Raw genomic sequence first — 20,917 nt, 5'->3', positions numbered from 1 at the left:
GCCCAGTAGCAGCCGAAAGAATCCTTGCCGTGTTACCCCAAGGCCATCTTCATCTCGCTCGTCGAGCAGTGTCATCACACAAAGACTGCGATGGCCGTACACGAGCTAGCTCCCCCATATAAATTGAATGCTGCATCCCTAAACATGTGCTTCCAATCTTCGGATATATGCATTGCTGCCGTGCGTGCGTGTCTGTACTGCACAGCACGCGAGCAGCTGACCAAAAACTGGTACACCGACGCCATCGTATTGATCTCCGGTCTGTGGCGTTTCACACCATGAACTACAGTCGCATGCAAGCAAGCGGCTGCTACACCTACATTCGTAGGCGGCGACGAATCCGCAGTCTAGATCATGATAGGTATCCATGAGTCTTAGCTGGCTACATTAAATTTTAGATTGCTATCATTACATACTATCCTATTCAGTCGACCTCCCGAAATCTATTACATTACTTTCTCATCGTCTTGCTCTGCTTTCTAGAGGAGGGCATCCACTTCGTCTACAATATGGACTTTAATGCTAAGGCTGCTAGCGTCGGCACAAAGCTCAAAGGCCTCAATTGCATTCTCCAGCGGAAACTTGTGCGTCACCAACTTGTTTAGGTTAAGCACCTCGCCGCTGAGACAATTGATAGCCGCCGGCCATGTGTCTCGGTATCTATTGATGAACTTGAGATCGATCTGTCCAATATGATGTTAGCGTCTGATATTTATTCCAAGACAATCAAGCGGATACTCGCCTCGGCCAGAGATAGATGCATGAATGGAATATTGTTCATGACGGGTCGACCGACGCCGATAACCACTGCAAGACGTCAGCCGCTAATGTTCAGTCAAGAGAAGAGAAACATGTCTCGGGTCGGCTCCACGGTAGCTTCAATTGTCTTAAAGCGGCGAAAATTTTGACGAGACGATGCACTCAACTCCAGACGACTCCTGGGGTTAATATGACGTACTGAGAGTGCCCCCTCTCCGAACAGCGAACGCCGCTGTGCACACGCTGCTTTCGACCCCCGTACATTCCATGACTGAAGCCGGTTGCGAATATTCATCGTTGCCGTACATCTTTCGGATCCGTTTTGCATTCTCCTCGGGACTGAGTTTCGTGTTGACCTGGTACGTTTGACATTGTGGAACAAACTCCTCTGTATATACGGTTAGTAACCGTCCAAAGACTGTAGGAAGCGTGCTGAGGACTATTGGGATGCCCAGAAGCGTTTCGCAGCTGGACCGTAATAACTCGGCCTGTGATGCTGATCCTCGAGTCTAGATTGGTAAGTCGAGGTTTACATGAAATCACCTACTTGCGAAATTCAAGCGCGCTGCGTCTATATCTGTGATAATTAACGGATATGCGCCGGACGCTCGTGCCGCGGCAAGGGCTACGAGGCCAATGGGACCCGCGCCACAAATCAGTGAAGGCTGCCCAAGACGAACGTTCGCGCCTTTGATTCCGTGCAAGATTACACTCAGAGGCTCAAGCAGGGCTCCCTCTGAATATGTCAAATTGTCCGGGATTCTGCGGACATCGTCAGCAATTTCTTCACTACGCTCTGGCTAGGCTGCTATACTTATACAACCACTTCGCAGGATGGCGTTTGTATCGTTGAATTGTCCCATTGTCAGGCCAGATGCCCGAGAATTTCACATTATCGCAGAGGTTATATCGGCCCTCCCTGCAGAGAAAGCATTGCTCGCACGGTTCTTGGGGCTCAATGCCTACTCTGTCGCCTGAGAAATTATCAGTACCAATACTCATCTATTGGCAGATCATATATATGAACCAGTAACAGGTCCACTGATTGGCTTACCAGGGTTGAGACTCGTTACGCCCTCTCCGCACTTAAGAACAACACCAGCAGCTTCGTGACCCAGGATGCAGTCACCTTTGACCTCCAGAGACCCTATGCGCCCCGATTTCCATAGATGCATATCAGATCTACAGCCGAATTGTCAGCTCCACTTGTTTCCTCAAGAGTAGTGAGTGCTCGAAAGCCAATATCACCAGACTCATTTCACCTACCCGCAAATTCCGGAGCACTTAATCTGTAGGAGGACCTCTCCGAAGCCTGGTTCTTCTATCGGTGCATCCACAAGTTTTATCCTGTGGTCTTCTGTGACTTGGAGAGATGGATTCTTGTATGTGGTGGCGTCGCCGTTGGTCGTAACGTTCACGGCGCCATTTGTGTGGCCATTACTATAACCGTTGGTATGCCCATTGGTATAACCATTGGTATAACCATTGGTATACTGGTTGGTATGCCCGTTAGCATGACCGTTCGTATATGTGCCGTTCATGATGGTGATGGTCTATAGCCCGGTATTTTTGTGATTAACCACGTTGCGTACCACTCGAAACGAATTGAAAGCGGTTAACACCTAACAAACTTGGACCAGACGACGAGAGCTCATATATAGGCTCCCAAAGCTTTTGATATACCCCATACTATCTTCAGTATCGTCGAAATCCCCTCCTCTGTACGAGTACCGGTCCGTATGCGACTTTGGTAGGCTTGGTATCGCAGGGTGGTGATGTCGTGAACACCTGCGGGTTACCACATTAGGAGATTCCGTCGACGATCCTCTCTGTCACCACTTGTAGCCGCATAAGCATGTACATCTTTGTGGGGAAGTGGACACTGAAGCATAGTCCAGAACACCTGCTGCTGTGCTTGATAATCGAGATTCCCAGAATTTCACCCAACACCCCGCTAACTGTCTGCTTCTCCCACTCCCTTAGCATGGGAATTGATCACAATTGAGGGTTAGCTCATGGCTCAATTGGTATGTACATATTCGAGTTCTACGAACGCTAAACCAGAGTCGGTTTGGTACCTATTGTCTTTAAAGATTTCACGTCACATGGCATCATGCTCTGGTAGTCACCGGATGCTCAAGGAAAAAAAGATCCGGTGCACTCAGAGTTTGCAACCGCGCTGTCGACCACCAGAATTTGAGCCGACGACGGGGCAGTGCTCGGTAAGTATCAAGGGTTCATTGGATGTACCTAGCCTACCTGTAGGTGAGGATTCTGGAAAGTAACTCTACCAATTTTGCCGCTAGACGATGCCACCTGGTTCGCTTCTTACGCCCCTAAGTATGTTCAGCCATCGCATGTTTTCCGGAGGGCTGAACGATGATCCACTATACTTCGTACACTATTTTTGATCTCGAAGGGATTGCGTAAGCAAATTGCACAACACGTCTTGACATTCCCAGTCAAGTTTTTGTTTGTGATTCCAGTTCTTGTCGTTCTCGGGCTGCTTCCCGAATAGTCATACCGGCTGGTACAATGAAATCCGGCATCACCTTTCTCGGGATGGCGTAGGCACGGTAACGCCCATCCCCTCCCCCTTTCTCCTAGAGTGGGCGACACCGTTGAACGGCGGTGGCGACGCTGAGGTGGTATTGACCCTAAAAGTGCAACTTTGTCCAAGATGGCGAACCGCGTCTTCCCTCTAGCTTAACCACCATGAACCGATTCTTGGGAGATTCCGGTTGTTCATCGCGGACTTGTCCGTGTCGGCAAGATTTGTCGCTCTAAGATCATCGCACCCCTCGTCTTCGATCCGGTCGGCAAGATGACCCGAAGGATGGCGTGTTGGCCAGGCTCGGCGGCATTGTAGATGGAGAATACCTGATGTAATACGCAAGGATCTCGCTGGACGTGGTTGCTTCGTACTCGCGTAAGGGAAACTAGGGACAGATGATGTGGCTCCAGAGAACATGTCTATGCCTCTCCTTCGTACTACATCTGCATCTCGTGCATTTCTACGAGATTCTACTATTCACACTGCATCTATAGTGCGGTAACAATTCGAACTATCCCACTCGGACGAGACGAACACACCGAAGGGTTCCGAGTATGGATGAGAGTATCGAAGCCGCGATAGTATCACAGCGGCCGTCGCGGTGGATCTTTGATAGTAATGAGGCAATATGATGACCCAGCTGTGGCCTGCGACCGTACCTCACTGGGCACGACGCAATGTCGGGCCACACGATCATCCCAGCCGCGACTTCCCTTAATCTGCTAGAATGATTCAACCTCACGCGTGAGCGGCGACTCTATAGAGAAGACTAAGACCGAGGATATGGGCATCCGAATGCCCCTTGTCGCCGGCTGGGACACAATATGCTCTGATACTTAGTAATTCCTACTCATCGAGAGATATGTTTCAACAGCCTAACTACATGGCGCGCGAAAGTCACGAATGAAGCCACATCGTAAGACCCCATCCCAGCGTCAATTACGAATGGCTGTGGTGAGCAATGCTCTCACTGCCAGACGCCCGATGAGTCTCAGCATACTACTCATCATTCTAGGAGCGACTAAGTAGATAAGGAGTAGCTATATGAAAGATTCCATCTACAGTAACGCATTTCCTCAAGGGACGGATTACATCGACCATCTCATGATACATGTCACGCAGATATGGAACAGATATCATCGCTCGGCAACCCCATATCTATTAGCTAAGTAGTTCTCAGGAAAGCCGTACTTCTTCTCTCTTCCTACCTCCCATGCCCGTACTTTTGCGCCAACAAGCCTCCCTTCTCTTTGGACAGCCAGTCAATCAGAACATAAGCAGAACTTCAACTCTTTGCGCAGAGCACGGTACGGCACGTAGAGCGATGTCAATGAGATCATGGGATGGCATATCCAACAGGACGATACACTCGTTTCTAAGGTCTCCGATTACATCGCCGTACATCACTATCGCCGTCACCGACGAGTACACCATCGCAGCTGCTACGCTACAAGACTTAGTTCTAACTCATCTTCTCGCTCAGAGATTTCCGCCGCTCTATCTAAAATTCGAGTCTATCATCGCTTCCGCATCTCAATAAGCAGTGTCGCTGAGGGGCTCTTATTCATCTTGGAAGACAGAGCAGACAGGCAAGCACTGCACTCTGTTCATCTGATGAACCCTACGCATCGGTGCGCGATCAGTTAAGTCGTGATCTCGCTCATTACTGTTAAATCTACTGTCGTACTTTCTCTGGCCTCTCCTTCCTCCTTTAACCCCCTTTTCCTTGATGAAAAGACGATAGGAAAAGAGCGCGAGGTAAGGAGAAGATATGCGTTACTTATGCGATAGTCTGATTAGCTATGTTGCTTCTGCACTCGTCTACTGAGGTTCTTAGTATCAAGATATTAAGGTACTGTTATGGGTTCTCCTGCCATATATAGAGCACAGTAATGAAAGCCACGGCAAGTGAAAATGAAGCCATTGGGACTCTGCCCAGGTTAGATGTTCCGATGCTATGCTAGTATACATGCGAAAGTGAGCTTGATATCCCTCTTCAGCGCTTGAAAAGCAAATATGATCTGAATCCCGTCGAAGCAAATAGATAGTGGACTGGGTATGTAGGCCAGCCAGGCCTTAAATGCGTTTCCTCGAAAGAGCTTCCTTGCTAACTTCTCAGCGCACTCTTTAGCTAGGTAATTAGACACGTTCATGCAGATGTGTTGAAGCGATTTTCGAGTGCGTGCTACTTCTTATAGGAATTAGATACGGTGTTAGGGAAAAGTGTCGCAGCGCGAAGTAGGCCGCGCATTGCATCTGGTAAAGCACCATCCTGAAGCATGCATATGTAGTCGTTAATAAGGTCGATATTTTCGATCTCTTGACCCTTTGTTCGGGTAAGCCAATACTCGAAAGGGCCTCCTATTGGTTGCGTCACATTAGCTTCACATTCTTCAACACGCTACGGTTGCCTCCAAATACCGCTAGGCTTGATGAGGGGACATGTTTAACATAGGGATGCAACGAAAGGGTGACTCAATTGAAACAGAAGGGGGCGTATATAAACCTACGATTTCGCGCCAGCGCATCACCCAGCTCACTGCATCGCTCTTTCGGCGTGTGCTCGGTGTGCAAATCGAGAAAATGATTGATCATCTTTGAAATATCCTTTAGCGGCCATTTGCACTACAGAAGATTGGGATTAGTCATCATGCTTTCAAAGTCACTTCTTCACTGGATGGCCCCTGAGGAGACCAGCTATCTGAAAGCGCTAAGCTGTCGCTATGCTTCGGTCTCAGACAGATAGGAGGGGTGAGTACAAAAGGCAAGGAGAATGAGCCAAACTCACAGGCGCACTAGGCACTCGGTTTGGACCAGCTTCCAGATACTTTCTGGACCTGCAAAGGCGGCAGTCCCAGTATCCGAGTCGTTGTAAAGTGTTCGTAGGTGCTCCGGGTGAATCAGTTATCCTTACGTCTGAGCCCATAGCTACAATGCTTCCTTCAGCACCGTCTACATCAGCATCCACATCAATGGCTGCGCCCAGGCCGCCGTTATCGTGTCCGGTGCTAGTGAAGTCATTGCTTTCACTCTTTCTCACGCGCTGTCGCTTGTGCTTGCCCGTAGGTATGGCGGTACCTCCGGAGCGGTAAGGGCTGGCCCCCGAACCTTTGAAAGGATTCGAATAAGATGCAACACCTAGACGGGCCTGGGCATCGAGTATCTGAATCCGATGCTTACAGTGACGAATATTGTGGCCGCAGTCTAGGATGCGGATCTGCAGTGTGCGGATCTCTTGGGGGCTGAGATCTGGTTGCGTGGTCAGCTGAGTTTGACAGAACTCTAAGTCGTAGCGGTAGGCTATGAGATCTTGGCTCATCTGACTGCGAGTGATGGTATTAAGATCGCTGTCCTCGTAGTTTAGAGCTGAGACTCCTCCGAGAGCTGCCGAAGAGCTCAAGTCTGCATTGCCAGGATAGCCATTGTTGTTATAAGAGGCCATGTTGCCGTATTCGTCCTAGTACAGGATTAGCGGATGAGCACACATGGTGGCTGTCGCCTTCGATACGGCTCCGACACTGGATTAAAGAGAGAGAAAATAGGCATTTTATAACGAGATGAATATTGTGGCGGGCCGTTCACATACCTGGATTAACATGGTGACATTGGGCACGATACGTGCGAGATGGTTGCTTCTGTTTGCACCGTTCAAAGACATGGCGACGGAGAGATGTGTCAGCCAGTCAAAGGTAGACGGCCGGGATAGATAGACCAGCAGGTGAAGACGACCAGCTTGAGATTGAAGGCTTGTCCTCAAAGCACGACAGATCTAGATGAAGCCGAGATGCAATCAGTGGGCAGGTGTCATCCACAGTTGGTACCAAGCTGCTGTTGCTAGCGACGTATGACAACTTGGAAGATGGATGATGGTGTTGCGTAGTCCCAGGCCTCTCTCATACACGTAGGTGGGTATCAAGACGGATGCACGATGTAGAAAAAAAAGTGCAAGAGAAAAAAAGCGCACGAGAAGGTAAAGAAGATCGATTATTTGGAAGAGGAAGCTATGAAGGTTGATAATAAAGGATTGCAGCTTCTTTAGAAGTAGGTAGTGACTGTATACTTCGTGGTAGTCAGTAGGTGCTTCTTTCTTCTTTTACCTGGTGGTTTTTCTTTCTTTCTTTCTTTCTTTTTTTTTTTTTTTCTCTTTTTCTTCTTCCTGTTCTAATTTTTTTTTCCCCGGTAGCCTAGTAAGGAGTGTAGTAAGTACAAGTACATATGCCCTCACCCATCTACATAGGTACTTAAGGTATCAAGACCCATTAGGACCTTTTTTTTTTTTTTCCTCTCTCCTTGTCCCGAATGCTTTTCCCTGTAGCGCAAAATATTATTGGTTGCAGCAAAACAATGAATTCATTCACTAAAGATTCCTCGTCACACCCTCTCATTACCTATAACATGTAAATTCCAGACTACCATTACAGGCAAACTTATCAGCTTTGGAAAAGAAAGGAGGACATAAAATTGCCATCAGAATGAAGAGATCGAATATCAATAAAGTCCGTTTTGAGACTAGCGTCGGCGGACCCTTTGTTGCTAACTAAGTAAGCCCGACAGACAGCATGTGGACAGTCAAGCCCATGCTACCTACCTACTGACTAAGTAGCGGATCGGGATCTGTCTAGGGAGATCAAATACTTGATTTGATGTATTGCAAGCTTATTAGGTATTACTGTAGATGTCCTTATCTAGTTTGAACAACTTGAAGTGCTTATTGACAGCTGTGGTGAAAAAGGGAAGAATCTAGATCACAGCGGTCGGATAACAAAATTACCTACCTACCCTAGCGTACTTTAGAGGGCTTACATTAAAAACAATTACGGTCGAAAGAGGGTGGCACAAAAGAGAAGAGAGCTACAACGAGCTTCCAGCTTGTAAATTGGAACCATAGATAGATAATGCGATTGATGAAGAGCAAAGAATGAGGTTGACCCGCCCTCCCTAACGCCACAACTATGCAGCAATTCTAGCCTGTCCAAATCGCCAGGTATCAGGTATCCAGGCGAGATGGTTGAACGAAACCAACACCATCGAATGCACATATGCCTGAATGCAGAGAAAGAACAAGAAAAGCCCCTTTCCCCCACACTTTTAATAGACGCCACTGGCGACCAATCCCTCATACGCCCGCTCAACTGTACGCCCGCCCATTCCTGGGATCGTGCGTAGCTGCACGAGCGTCTCAATGCGATCGCTATTTTCCGACTGCATCTCCAGATACTGTACTAGGTCGCGTGCTTTCTTGGGCCCCAGGCCCTGAAGTCCCATGATCATGGATAAGTCTCTCGAGTTGATGATGTCGAGCAAAGCTTGCGAGATCGGTCCGTCCTCTATTACCGAGTCCGATACCACTTTCGTGGCTTTGGCCTTTTTCGCTTTCTTCTTGGTCTTGGCGACGTAGCTTTCATCATCATCATCGTCTGCTTCAGCAACACTATAGGCATCCTCGTCTACTTCAGATGATCGGCTAGCCTTCTTGGTTTTCTTCTCCGGCGTTCTTTCCATAGGCTCCATTGTTTCCATAAGCTGGCTCCCTCTCTCCACAGCAATGCAGGCCTTTAGTTTTTCAATCTTGCCGAGGAGCTTAGCTTGGCCGGGGAAATAAGGCAACGCCATTTCATACATCTTCAGGGCGCTTGCATTTTCACCTCGCTCTTTATGCTGCCGTGCCATTAGCAAAAAGCGCAACCCTTCTGAGCGGGTATCATCGTGTCGTCCATCATCAATACGCCGCTCAAGAGCTTCCAGGCGTCTCTTCACATCAGCACTGAGCTCCTGCGGCGCAGGCGTCGATTGTGTTCGCGCCGCCAAGATCTCACTGACTTTCTTTTCCACCATAGCCTCAATCTGATCTGCCGAAATTGATGGTTGGGACGCTTGAGATGGTTTCAATTGTCGAGGTATACCACTGGGCCGGACTAGTTCTGGCCGGGTTATCTTGGACGGTCGGCTCCCACCATCGGAATCTGAAGGGCGCTTGTGTGGCTTGGGAGAACGCTTGACTGCCGTATTTGCTGATCTCGGAACGGGGGCCGGTTTCGCCTTGTCAGTGTACACACTAAATGCCTTGACTGGGCGATCCGCGGGCTTAGCAGCCGCCGCCGCCGCTGCTCCAGCGTTGATGTTATGGGCATTGGCCAAGGACCGCAGTGGTTGGCGAGCAATATTCGAGCCGGAGTTCGTGGTTGAGCGAGGCGGCTGTTTATAAACAATCTCGTTTTCAATTTCACGGACCTCTATACGCTTTGCCCGAGAACTAACGTTCAGACTGCTGAGAGTATCCAAGTGGTAACTGCGGAGTGGCGCGAGATTGAGAATCATGATTGTGATTCCATTATTCTGTCCAAGAGAAAGAATGCGCGTCATCTTAGATTCCCTAAAGGGGATGCGCCGCTCACCACGAGCGATAGCATCAATACATTGGCTTAGCACAAACAGACTCTTATTGATAGCAGCAGACTCAACGAGGCGCTCCTTGCCATTCTCTGTGCGCCGGTTGTCTTCCGATCCAGCCAGATCAATAGCCGAGGCAGTGCTCTCGCGAATCATGTCACCGGTAGTTTGCGTGACCTTGACGCGTAGAACGGCATGACTTCTGCTGCTATGAGCGTTCAGCTTGGTAGCGGCCGTGACACGATTGGTGTTCGCCTCAATGTATAGTTGTTCGAAGTCTTTGAGGTCCTGGCATGGACGTTCAGACAGGCCGGCAACGACTGTCTTGCCATTGGCTTCGGCGCGTAGGGGTAGACCCGAGGGAGTTCGCTTCTCGACCGGTTCGAGCAGGTCGTATACTTTGTCGTTGTAGATTTCGTAGTATGACAAAGCCACGGCCACAGAGGTCTCGCCATTCGAGTCTTTCGTTATCTTCTTCGCTCTCCGGAAAACACCACTCAGCAATCGAGGGATGACACCGCGGTCCGCAAGCTTTAAACCTCCCCGCATCGTGTGAGTCTTGCCAGTGCCGGTGACGCCATAAGCGAACATGGTCACATCGAGGCCGAGGAAGAGAGACTTGAGGTGAGGAGCAACTATTACGGGCGAAGGAGGGACGAGGTCAACAACACTGCTTGCTCTGTGGCATGAATCACAGCAATATACCGCTTGGGGATTTCGCTTGGAATGGTGTGCGTACCTTCAGCTGTGAATAGTTGTTCCTGAGTTGTGGCCTGGTCATATACACTGTTGAAGGTGAAGGAGAACTCCTCCGACTCGTTCCTGGGATTGGGGATCTTGACAACAGTGCTGGTGTTGCCGTCGTCATTGCTGGCGGGGCGAACGATGATGTCCTTGTCCAACTCCTTCTCCAGGAGCGGACGTATGCGAGCCACCACCCTCACCGACATGATGCCTATCTTTCAATTGGCTCGGTCGGAGATGATTCATGGACCGAATCAAGTCGATTTGATTTGATTACAGAGATGCCTCGCTGCGTACCTACTTAGCAATGACGCGATTGCCGATTGGTGATAGGGTTGGTTGGTTGGTTGGTTGCTCGCTCGCTCGTTCTACCTACTTGGACAGGCCGGGGTAAGAGCTGATAGCAATGGTATTAATTATTGAAGGCTACTAAGGATGCCTAGAAGATTAAGTAGCTCTGTTGCTGGATTGAAGGGATTGTTACTTCGTAGGTCGAACAGCCCCCTAGCAGTTGGCCCTGGTGTACAAATTACAAGGGATAAGGGATTGGCCCTTGGGTCGAGGGACAGAGCTTGGGCCAATCTCAACCGCGTTTTGGGCGACAGCAGTGGAGTAGCCTGTTGTAAGGGGCAACGCTCTGTCGCTCCAGGCCCTGCCCTGCAGAAGCCTCCGTCATCGAAAAAGAGCCCGAGAGTCAATGCCTCCCTTCAATCTTGTGTCTTCGACTGACAAGACACTTATTATACCTATACAAAGGGCCAGTAAGGCCATATATCTTAAAATGTACAAGATAAATACTTCGTAAGAGAGGATCAAGATTGTGCAGTTGTATTACGTATACTATGTAGCCGTTGTGATTATAACGGGGTAGGCCACTAAGTACGCTATACTTAAGTAACTATAGCGCGTACCTATTTATTGAGTGCATTATCAGGGCCATTATTATAAGGCCGTTACATGTGAATAGCTGGGTGTACTTTCGTCACCATTGATTAGCTTTGTCGGATGACCAAGATAGTTTGATTTAACGCTTATTCAATTTACATTATTTCTTCCCAAGACCTTGCAATGGGGGGGCGCAGAGACCCTGAAAAGACGCTTCCGGTAGTGATAATAAGCCCATCAGATAGGCCAAATGGCAGTCTACTCATCAACGGTGATATGGTGGTGGCTCTTCCATAGCTAGCTGTGTGAACTGCCAACAAACGTCCCTGGGGTTCCCATTTCCCGTCACTATCCATTCTACTGTTCTCGGCTTAAGTCATCTCAATCGAATTGTTGTTTAGCTCTGCCTGTACTTGTCTCCGCTTTAGTCGTGCAAAAAGGCTATCCGCGATATAAGCAGAGAGCAAGAGGGCAACCGCTCCAACGACACATATTACGACTAAATTGGCGACAAATCGTGCACCAGGATCCGATGGTGGCGGCGTTGGAGTCGAGCCGAAAGGTGAGGTTGAGGAGGTCGAACTAGTGTGGAAAGCCATCGGAATTGATGAAGAGGAAGTAGACAGCGTAGTGCTACGAAACGTCTTATATGGTACTGTTCTGGTTGGTATCTACCGATGCCTTCATGTTAGTTGCATCAGCATCCTCTCATTCTTCTACACTAGACTTACCGATGACACAGCAATGAAGTTCCAATTGTGCACCTACAGCAGATACTGAGGTGGCGGCGTATAGATGTAAGGCGATCTGTATACACAATGGCACTATAGTCCAAACAATAGCACAAGTTGTTCAGTATTGTTGTTGGGTTCGTACAAGTTATGAGCGAGCCACGGACAAGCATGATAGCCAGCACAGGCCAGGGCGGGACTCGGGCCATTGGGGACGGCACGAGTGTGAATGCTCGGGCAGGCGTGCAGATGAGGTAGGTGCATCATTGAGATTCAACCCTGAGGCTGATGGACATAACATTGTCTATGTGGGTAGTCAGCCGACTGGTTCGAAGGGCAACCGCCGTCGGTTCAGCATTGGAACGAGAACGTTAAGCGGATAAGAAGGCGGGACACAACCCCCGTTGGGCCTCCTCTCCCGGCCAAGGTTCAAGAACGACATAGTGACAGGTATGATCAATGTTCGCATCGCAACGCGAGGTGACTAGGTATGTTGTGGACTATAAGAGAGGCGCTTCAGCATCAACATGTGTAACAATCAGGAGAGATATGCTGTCTAGATATTTGACAGAACCGCTAGTCCCAAGACATTGAAGTCCGTCAAATCACTTCCTCCTCAGTTCAACAGCTTACAGGACAATTTTTTTTCTATGAAGCCTGACTCGAGAGACTTGGGGCCATTGGATGTCCTCTACTTAGATCCTGCTCGGAGGATATCGCGAGCGATACGAATATAATGTTCCTATAAGAAGCTAAGCCTATTTTTAGCACTGCCCTAAGGTCCCAAGAGCCTTCACAGCCTTGGCTTCGAGCTATCTAGTCCCATTCAGTCATCGGCGTCGGTTGAATATCAAGGCGGACAGGCATCTGTTTCACCATGAAAGGAGAACGTACACTAGAATGGAGTTTGGCTGCTGCGGCGAAGCAAGAACACACGACATTTTCCATTGCTTCAGATCTGGTTATCTGGCATTGGCCCCTATCCGACGACCTCTCAGATTTCATTCTTGGATATAGGTACTGTCTTTCTACAGCTTGTTATTTATTTATTGAGCTAGAGCGCATATACTCTGCTAATTGGCGGGATGGTGAGGCTTCGCTGGCTCGCCTCGGCGATCTTTTTGACAGCAGCTATCGCTGCTGACATATCCTCTCGACAGACTGTATATGAGTTCGTCAATCCTCCCGCGCCAGGAAAAGCGAAGGACTTCTTGGGAAACCCGATCTTTGTCCTTGGGCAGACCGAAAGATTGGAACTCACAACGCCCTTTCACGACTTCTTCATCACCATCTTCCAAGAGAGTCTCACAACCGACGGCGCAAACTTCGGACCAACAATCTTTAGTATGTGCGCTTAACCGAAGCCGGTACTTCCCCGTCATATGCTCCCGTTGCTAACGTGAAGTTTTGATAAGGTGTGCCTGATGGGGAGGTGAAACGATTCGATTGGGAAGTCCAGCTATACGACTTTGATCTCGCCGAATCAAACGTCTTCTACTTATTGTTGACATCAAATGTGGACGATCAACCGTCGATCTCCTGTCACTACTTCAATATCACCGATCCAAACCCCAAGGAAGTGCCGACTTCAACTTCAACGTCATCCTCCACTGTCAAAACTACATCATCTGCATTACAGGCGACCGATTCACCAACGAGTTCTTCAACCTCGTCATCAGATGCTTCACCACCAGCTGGGCTCAGCACGGGCGCTTATATCGGCATTGGAATAGGTGTGGCGTTGGCCGGGCTTGCTGGTGTCTTCATCGCATGGGTCGTGTATCGACGGCTTCGAAGCCAGCGTGGCCCCCAAGGGCAAGGCCAGAATGAGATACCTCGAGAGTACTACAAGTTCTCCGACCTACAGCACCAGGATCAATATAGGACACATTCGCCGGCGTCTGAAATCTACACAAATCCTCCAAGGGCAGAGTTATATTCAGACCATACAGGTAGATCTGCTGCGGAGCTTCCCGGGCACCCCTAACCGGTATTAGAAGCTGGATGAGAAGAGCGTTGATTAGAGCGTGCTTTACTTGTAGATAGAACATTTGACGGTTTACGGTTAATAGAATAGAAACTCATGAATACATAATGTGTAACCATTAACTTACCCATGTATTAACTTGAATTGTAGTAGACGAATTCTTCACCCTCATGTGCAGGAAGTATTCACAGTCTACAATTCTCGCGGAAAGTCAGTGAAACTTGTGTTCGTAATAGCTAGTCATCTGCTAGAGATTAGAACGTACAAGAGTGCTGTCAGGGATGGTCACACTGACTGCCAACAACAACTCATGCTCTTTACATAGAACTAAGATTAGGACAATACGCTGCGTTAGCCAACTCTTACCAGCAAGGCGCGTGGGATTAGAGAGATAGTATGTCCTGAACGAGCGACTATATTGGATATGGTGTGATATAATTCGAATATACTACATGCCATATATGTACCAGATGCCTTTATAAGACTGAGAAATATATACGAGAAATGATAGATGGAGGGTAAACCGGCAAAACTCCCCGAGTTATATGAGTGTTGTACAGCGCAGAAATGCATGAGATCCAATGCAATGCTTTCCCCCTGAAACCGTTCCCGACCCTCATTAGATAGACCATCCGGCTTCCCAGACGTAATGTAATGCCCCATCAGAAAAGCCTTTGGAAATTTACATTAATGAAAGTGCTTTTGTCTTTACGACCATCCGCCGACGGTGACCTTGAGAAGGGTTGGGCCGTCACCGGCGACAGTGCCCGAGGCGTTCTCACCCTCGGGGTTGATGTCGTCGTAGGAGAAGGCGTAGCCAATGTTGTCCTCTTCGTACACGTGCACGATGCGCGAGTAGTGGCTCGTCGGGTCGGAGGTGTAGTAGGTGTCGGCCGAGAGGCTAGGCTGGGTGTTGCCGCCGTCGAGGAGGAGCGTAGTGCGGTGGAAGGCAGCGCATAGACGGGGAACAACGGCCCTGTGGACATTGTTGTCGCTTTCAATGATGGCGAAGGGGCCGCTGTTGCAGCCGTAGATATCCTTAATGATAGGCTTAGGGTAGCCGCGGTTGTCATCAGCGCACATCAACTGGTCGTCGGTCACGCGGCAGGCTACGTTGCCCGCGTCGCTCTGGGTGTTAATAATCAGGTCCTCGTTGGCATACTTGGACCAGGCTTCGTCGATGTAGGCGTTGTAGTACTCCGCCTGCCAGTTGGGGTCGATGTCCAGGTATAAGTTAGGCGACAATACGCGGATCGCTTCGCCGCCCTCGTTTCTCACGCAGAGCTTATCCCAGCCGGCACCGTCCACGGCATTCTGAGCGTTGAGGTCGTCACAGAGTTTCTGAACACCACTAGCTACCAGACCCTTAACAGTTTGGGTCTCGCCGTTGCCCAAGGTCAAGGCCATACCCATGGCAATACCTACCCAGTCGACATAGGTGATGTTGGCAAAGATCGTGCCATTTTCCCAGTTGAATTCAACGAAGCCCCATTTGATAGATGCAGACGGGTCTTGACTGTTAGCGACGGAGGGCTCGACAATGGCAGTCATGCCATTGTTAGGGTCAAGACTGGTAAAGAACTGGAGCTCTCCCTCAGAAACCCAGATTCGAGAAGAAATGAGGAAGTCCGGGACCGTGAAAGTAGTAGTTGAACCCATGCCACCCAGAGACGTCTTGATGTCGCCAGTAATAGGGACCGGGGTCGTCGAGCCACCAGCATCGGGATAGAAGAGGTTTCCATCAGCGCCCACCATGCACGCAACACCGTTGGAGTCTCTGCCTGTGACATATAGGTACATCTGGTTGGAGCCAAAGTTGTTGACGATCTCAAGCTGCAGAGGGTTATTCGCCGCAGCCGCCTCCACCTTGGATGTACTGTTAATACTGTTCAACTCAGTGATGACGACATCGTCGACGCCGCCCGGCCTGACAACGAGAGGACGGGCCAGGGAGCCGGTAATAAAGGCGGCAACAGAGGCCGCAGCCAGACCAAATAGTCCGCGCATTCTAGAAAGCTATAGAGGTTGATCAACAACGAAGGCGAAGTTTGTAAGGCGAGTTTCAAATAGAAGGGGATACACAGTACGCCCAGCGAAAGAATGACAACTGACTACGCAGTAAGGAATGGCAGTTCAAAGATAGAACTATTGAAGCTCGCAAATGGCGCCGGGAGCGGTGGTAGCAGAGACCGGCCGGAATGGTCGAGGGCATCCTCCATCATTATATACGAGCGTTCGCGCCCTCATATGATACATCCCTTTGCGTGCCGGTGGGACCGATTCCCTGCGACCTCCGAAGAAACGTTACGGTACGTGCTACGGCCGTCGTCCTGGCGGCTCTGGAAGTCAGGCATCGTGCGAAGGTGTTGTTTGGCCCGTCATGCTTCACCTTCCTGATCCGGCCAGGGGGAGCCGTCTGATTTGAAACTGTCAGTCGACAGCATTGAGGTTGTTTGCGCCTGGATGAGTGGTGGAGCCGAAAAAAAGCCTTGGCAATACCCTGCGTGCTAAGATCGCCCTAGACAAGGATTCTGGCTAGAGGATCTGTTTGGACACATGCACCATCGGGAGTCATTCCCAAAGCAGGTTATGAAAGGATCTGGGGAGACATAATAAGGTCAGATGAACCCTACTTGTCATAGGCATAGTAGAAAATTGTCCGGAGAGCCTCCGTCAAGGTGATGCCTCGCGGTCTTTGACCTGCCCGTAGCACACTAGTTATAGGCTATGTATCAAGATCGTTGACAATCTTCATTCTGAACCAATATCAGGTTTTGTTTTCAGAATTCCCTGCAGACCAAGCGCTATTCTGTAGAGCGCTTTTGGTCACCTTATGTTATTTTCAAAGGGCCAGTTTTATGAGGCTTCTCATGAGGCTTCCATTAGCAAAGAGATGGTATCCACAAATTGTTATAGCTGTGATACGCGTATGTGATGTCCCATTGCTGCCAGAATACTTGAATCTATCAAGATGAGGGAATGATTATACTATTAATTACTAGGAAGACCTGATTTTATACCTTTGAACAGGGAATAGGAAAACGTCGATTGATGCTAGTGATCATGCTTATAGCTCACGCTCTCAGATCTGATCAGTGTCTCCATAGTAGAGAATCATGAGATAATAATAAACCTCGTTACACTGGAAGCAAAATGTGCTCTATTGGACAAGCTCCGGTATCATTCATATTGGCATAGAGAGAACGTGTCTTCAGGGGCTGAAAGTGGCAAAGTTGATAATTCATAAACTTCTACTGATGTGAATAGATTAAGACATCCAAAGCCATGGTCCGAGTGTTTCTGATAGCCAGGTAAAACATCGATGTCACAGTGTAAGACCCTGACTCTTTCTAGGCCAAATCAGACTCACCTTACTCCATACAAGCCATTGGGCTGTATAGGGGGCAATATCTAGCATGATCCTTGAATGTTGTGTCTAGGTTTTATGCATAATTTACACTAACGCCTTCAAGTAGGTGGCGTCCACGCAGAGGATATCTACATTTATGATGATAGGGAGTCCTTGGTGTCACAAATTGAAGTCAATTGCTTTTTTAGACAGCAAGAATATAGTATGAAGCTTGAGAGAGCTGTCAGCGTGCAAAAACACTCTCATTCCTGTAGTCTCCGTTACCTCTTAGGTAGATATTATTAGCAGCCATCAATTATTTACCGGCTAGTCAGTGTGACACTGTGAATCACCCTTATCGAGATATCAAGATTCAATAGCTACACGAAAGTTGGCAATGCCCTGAGACACTCATTATCACATGCCATCTGCACTGAAAAATAGAGGTTATCAACCATAACGTTAAACAAGATCCAAACATATGGATCCGCCTCACGCTTGGCATATTAGCCGAGATGTTTATTCTATATTTATAACTACAATTGCTTGCGCCACTGAACGTATTCGATGAGGCTCCTAAGTATAAGTGGAAATAGAGTATGCTCTGCGAAAGCAAGGAACCAACGCATTACATAGGTGCCTAGCTGGCTACCTAGATGATGAGCAAAATTTCGCGCGTCGTCAACCTGAAAGAATCAATTACAAGGCGACTAAAGCGGTCCTGAGGGATAGTTTAGCCCAGGTGTTCTGAATCGGTACCTACTGGTTCGCACTTTTCAGGGTCGCTATTCTGTCACACTTACTTATGTACTACACGTGCGCATAGACATTTGATCTAGAATATGAATATATTAATCAAGCTCACGTCTCGTTGTATTTAGTCCAGATCGATCCTGGTGTTCGATGTTTCTTTCTAGATTAATCGACATTGAAGCACGTTCATTGGTAACGCTCGTTATGGCGCAAGGCGTAGCGCCGGGATTTCGTGTAAATGGGTAAAGATCGGCCCAGGTACTTGGTTCCATTAAACAAGCCCTCCTGCACGGCACGCATGGGTCCCGTCGATCACTTCGGGGTTGGTGAGGAAATATGCAAGGAACAGAAACAAGAGCTTTATCCACATTCGTTAGAGTGGCATCTTACCCAAAATGCCAGCTGCGAATCCTCAGTGGTCACACTTGAGCCGGGGTCATTTCCCACTTAATCTCTTTACATAGTGGTAAGATGCTTCTCTTACTTAGAGCACACGGCATACCTCGCCAGGGATTGGACCTCGGTAGATAGAGAAGGATCCTGGACCCACGTTTAGTGGTGTTTCCATTCGATCGCTGAAACACAGGTGCTGTGTCTTTGGTTGAGTTTAATGAAAGGAATACCCGGTGATGCTCTTGGTAGGGTGCCGATTGGCAAATAAACGCCAGGCGGAAACGAACGCTCGTCTGTCGGATTATTTGGTCCTACGCAGTAGATGCACATGGTATGACCTGTACCTTATTCGTGGCAACGAGCAACGGGCAACGGCGACGTCAGGGAGCGCATCAAGGAGTGACAAAGGGCTGCACTGACTACACGTGCACCATATGGGCGGAGTTGCTCTAAGTTGGAAGCCAGTGATTGCGACGTGAACAGCCCCAATTACCACCAACTGTGAGCTGACGAGACCTCATACCAGCTGTGGTGTAGCCATGTATGCATGACCTGCAGACAGCCCTGTTCCTCCACACCGATGGTGTTGCCAATTTTGTCTAGAGGATAGCTTGAGAGTCCTTGGACGAGCGGAACCCCGCCGAATTACTGCCGAGGGCGCCACATCAACGTAGGCCTGCCTCTTATGGCGATACCACGATAGTAGAGCGCGACTCCTTCCTTTGAGTTAAAACGAGGCGATCGGCATATCATATTGCCTGGAAAAGATGGCGAAGGTTGATGCCTCCCCGGATAGGTATGCTTCCACTCTTAGACGCGGCCCGCAATTCCACTTGTGAGCAAGCAGAGTTTAAAGCAACAGACCCAGCAATTCATGGCTTAAGTGCTTAACTTCGCAAGCTCCGCAAAGAATAAACTACACTAACCGCTCTTCTAGGACCTGTTGTGGCGGCGATTATAGATACGGCGTAGAGGCACAGGTGCCGAAAGGATCTCGGCGCACTTGGAATAGCAATATACTGATGTCAGACGATATACGATGCGAGAAAGCGAGATTCAGTCATAATGCTGTGCCGTTCTTCTCAGTCGAGTAGGTAGATGCTCTGCCCCACGGCGTAAGGAACGCCTTCCCCTTCTCTATCACCCATCCGAATCCAGCACGCGTGCGTGAGCCCGCAATGATTCGAACCGTAAGTAGTACTCTACGATCATTGCCTGAAACTGTGTAGTCGACCCCCGTTCACAACCAACAGCTCTCTTCACATCGCAGATTCGGGCAGCTGTTGTAACGTCGCAACCCGCTGATACTGTCACATCTCCACCGAGAATTAGTAAAAATAGACATTGAAATAGTCTCAATACCTCGGTTGTATGTCGATATCAGTCCTGGCTTCTCCTTCTTGGGGCTATCGCCCACATTCGATCCGAACTAGGTAGGCGTCATGTGACAGCGTTGACAGTCGATCGTAGTATACAAGACATAAACGGCTACTTTCTTCCCAGTTCCATTCTTTGACAAGCCTGGAGTAGTATGCTAGCTAGTGTTGACACCAGTTGACGTGACAGTTGATTTCGAAATTTTACTCACGACGACCTAGTTAGTGAAGATCCACAGGTACCTACATCACCTGCTCTATCTGGCTGTATTCATCGCGATCGTCATCGGGATGGATATCTCGCAAGAAATGGCTTGACCTTGGTGGTATGGGCTGCTGTTGCTTTTTAATCGTTGAGACTCATCAGTTCGGATTTCGCATCCGCCGTCACAATTCTCACATTTTCCCAGTCTTCCTCACAAATGCGATATCGATGCATGATCTCCTACTGGAACCAGCCTGAATAGCCGTCATGGATGGAGATCGCCGTCGCGTCACATCAGATATCGTTTCGGCTTGCGCAGATGAAAAGCAGCCCATTCTCGTGCCGCGTACTCCTGAACTTGAAGGATGACCGCGGATGATTCACAAGATAGGTTGCAGCTCTTCTCCAGCTTGGTGCGTTTTGGAAGCACTGCAAAAGAGGTGCAGATCCCTTGGGTTGGTGCTGATAGCCCTAACCCATGACTTGAAGGCGATCGCACAACTTGCGTGAGCATTCTCTTCGGTCGCAAAGATGATTCAGTCGCACACGTTGACGAAAACAGGTCAGCAATTCAATTATTCTTGAATAGATGAAAAACACTGGAGATTGATTTTCATCACGTGGAAACGGGCTGGCCCGCTGGTTTTAGTGGGCGGTTTCTTGTTCTTGACGCAGATCTAGAGGCAGATCGTAGCAGATGCGACCGGTTCATAGTGCCACGTCTATGACGTATGTATCCCGCGTCGATCTTAAAGAATGCATCAACAGATGGCCAAACCTCTTTACATAGA

The 20,917-nt window shown here is 48.9% G+C and overlaps 5 protein-coding genes across 5 annotated transcripts; 1 reads left to right on the top strand and 4 right to left on the bottom strand.

The window, feature by feature from the left end:
* Positions 1-277: 277 nt before the first annotated feature.
* On the bottom strand, positions 278-2,431 carry F5B22DRAFT_99821 (GroES-like protein). Its single transcript, XM_047980766.1, has 7 exons — positions 2,026-2,431; positions 1,814-1,941; positions 1,574-1,733; positions 1,307-1,521; positions 959-1,147; positions 743-807; positions 278-683 (listed from the first exon to the last, which is right to left on the bottom strand). Exons 1-7 carry the CDS (start codon positions 2,298-2,300, stop codon positions 480-482), a joined length of 1,236 nt encoding a protein of 411 aa, XP_047831897.1. The 5' UTR covers positions 2,301-2,431; the 3' UTR covers positions 278-479.
* Positions 2,432-5,175: 2,744 nt separating this feature from the next.
* Positions 5,176-6,971, bottom strand: F5B22DRAFT_654567 (uncharacterized protein; the record flags this gene model as incomplete). The annotated part of the gene is made up of 4 exons (XM_047979811.1): positions 5,176-5,674; positions 5,824-5,938; positions 6,102-6,770; positions 6,900-6,971. 4 exons carry the CDS (start codon positions 6,969-6,971, stop codon positions 5,499-5,501), a joined length of 1,032 nt encoding a protein of 343 aa, XP_047831896.1. The 3' UTR covers positions 5,176-5,498.
* Positions 6,972-8,401: 1,430 nt separating this feature from the next.
* F5B22DRAFT_635665 (P-loop containing nucleoside triphosphate hydrolase protein) lies at positions 8,402-10,653 on the bottom strand (the record flags this gene model as incomplete). Its single annotated transcript, XM_047977178.1, has 2 exons — positions 8,402-10,338; positions 10,443-10,653. The coding sequence occupies 2 exons, from the start codon at positions 10,651-10,653 to the stop codon at positions 8,402-8,404; spliced, it is 2,148 nt and encodes a 715-aa protein (XP_047831895.1).
* Positions 10,654-12,606: 1,953 nt separating this feature from the next.
* On the top strand, positions 12,607-14,050 carry F5B22DRAFT_654561 (uncharacterized protein; the record flags this gene model as incomplete). The annotated part of the gene is made up of 2 exons (XM_047979810.1): positions 12,607-13,407; positions 13,479-14,050. Exons 1-2 carry the CDS (start codon positions 13,149-13,151, stop codon positions 14,048-14,050), a joined length of 831 nt encoding a protein of 276 aa, XP_047831894.1. The 5' UTR covers positions 12,607-13,148.
* Positions 14,051-14,449: 399 nt separating this feature from the next.
* F5B22DRAFT_602378 (uncharacterized protein) lies at positions 14,450-16,545 on the bottom strand. The gene has a single exon (XM_047974669.1). It carries the CDS (start codon positions 16,055-16,057, stop codon positions 14,759-14,761), a length of 1,299 nt encoding a protein of 432 aa, XP_047831893.1. The 5' UTR covers positions 16,058-16,545; the 3' UTR covers positions 14,450-14,758.
* Between the last annotated feature and the right edge of the window lie 4,372 nt (positions 16,546-20,917).

Source organism: Xylaria bambusicola (genome assembly GCF_022495145.1).
Source record: "Xylaria bambusicola strain CBS 139988 unplaced genomic scaffold F5B22scaffold_15, whole genome shotgun sequence".
NCBI lineage: Eukaryota > Fungi > Ascomycota > Sordariomycetes > Xylariales > Xylariaceae > Xylaria > Xylaria bambusicola.
Note: the sequence above shows the minus strand (reverse complement) of the source record. Positions and strands in the feature narration are given on the sequence as shown.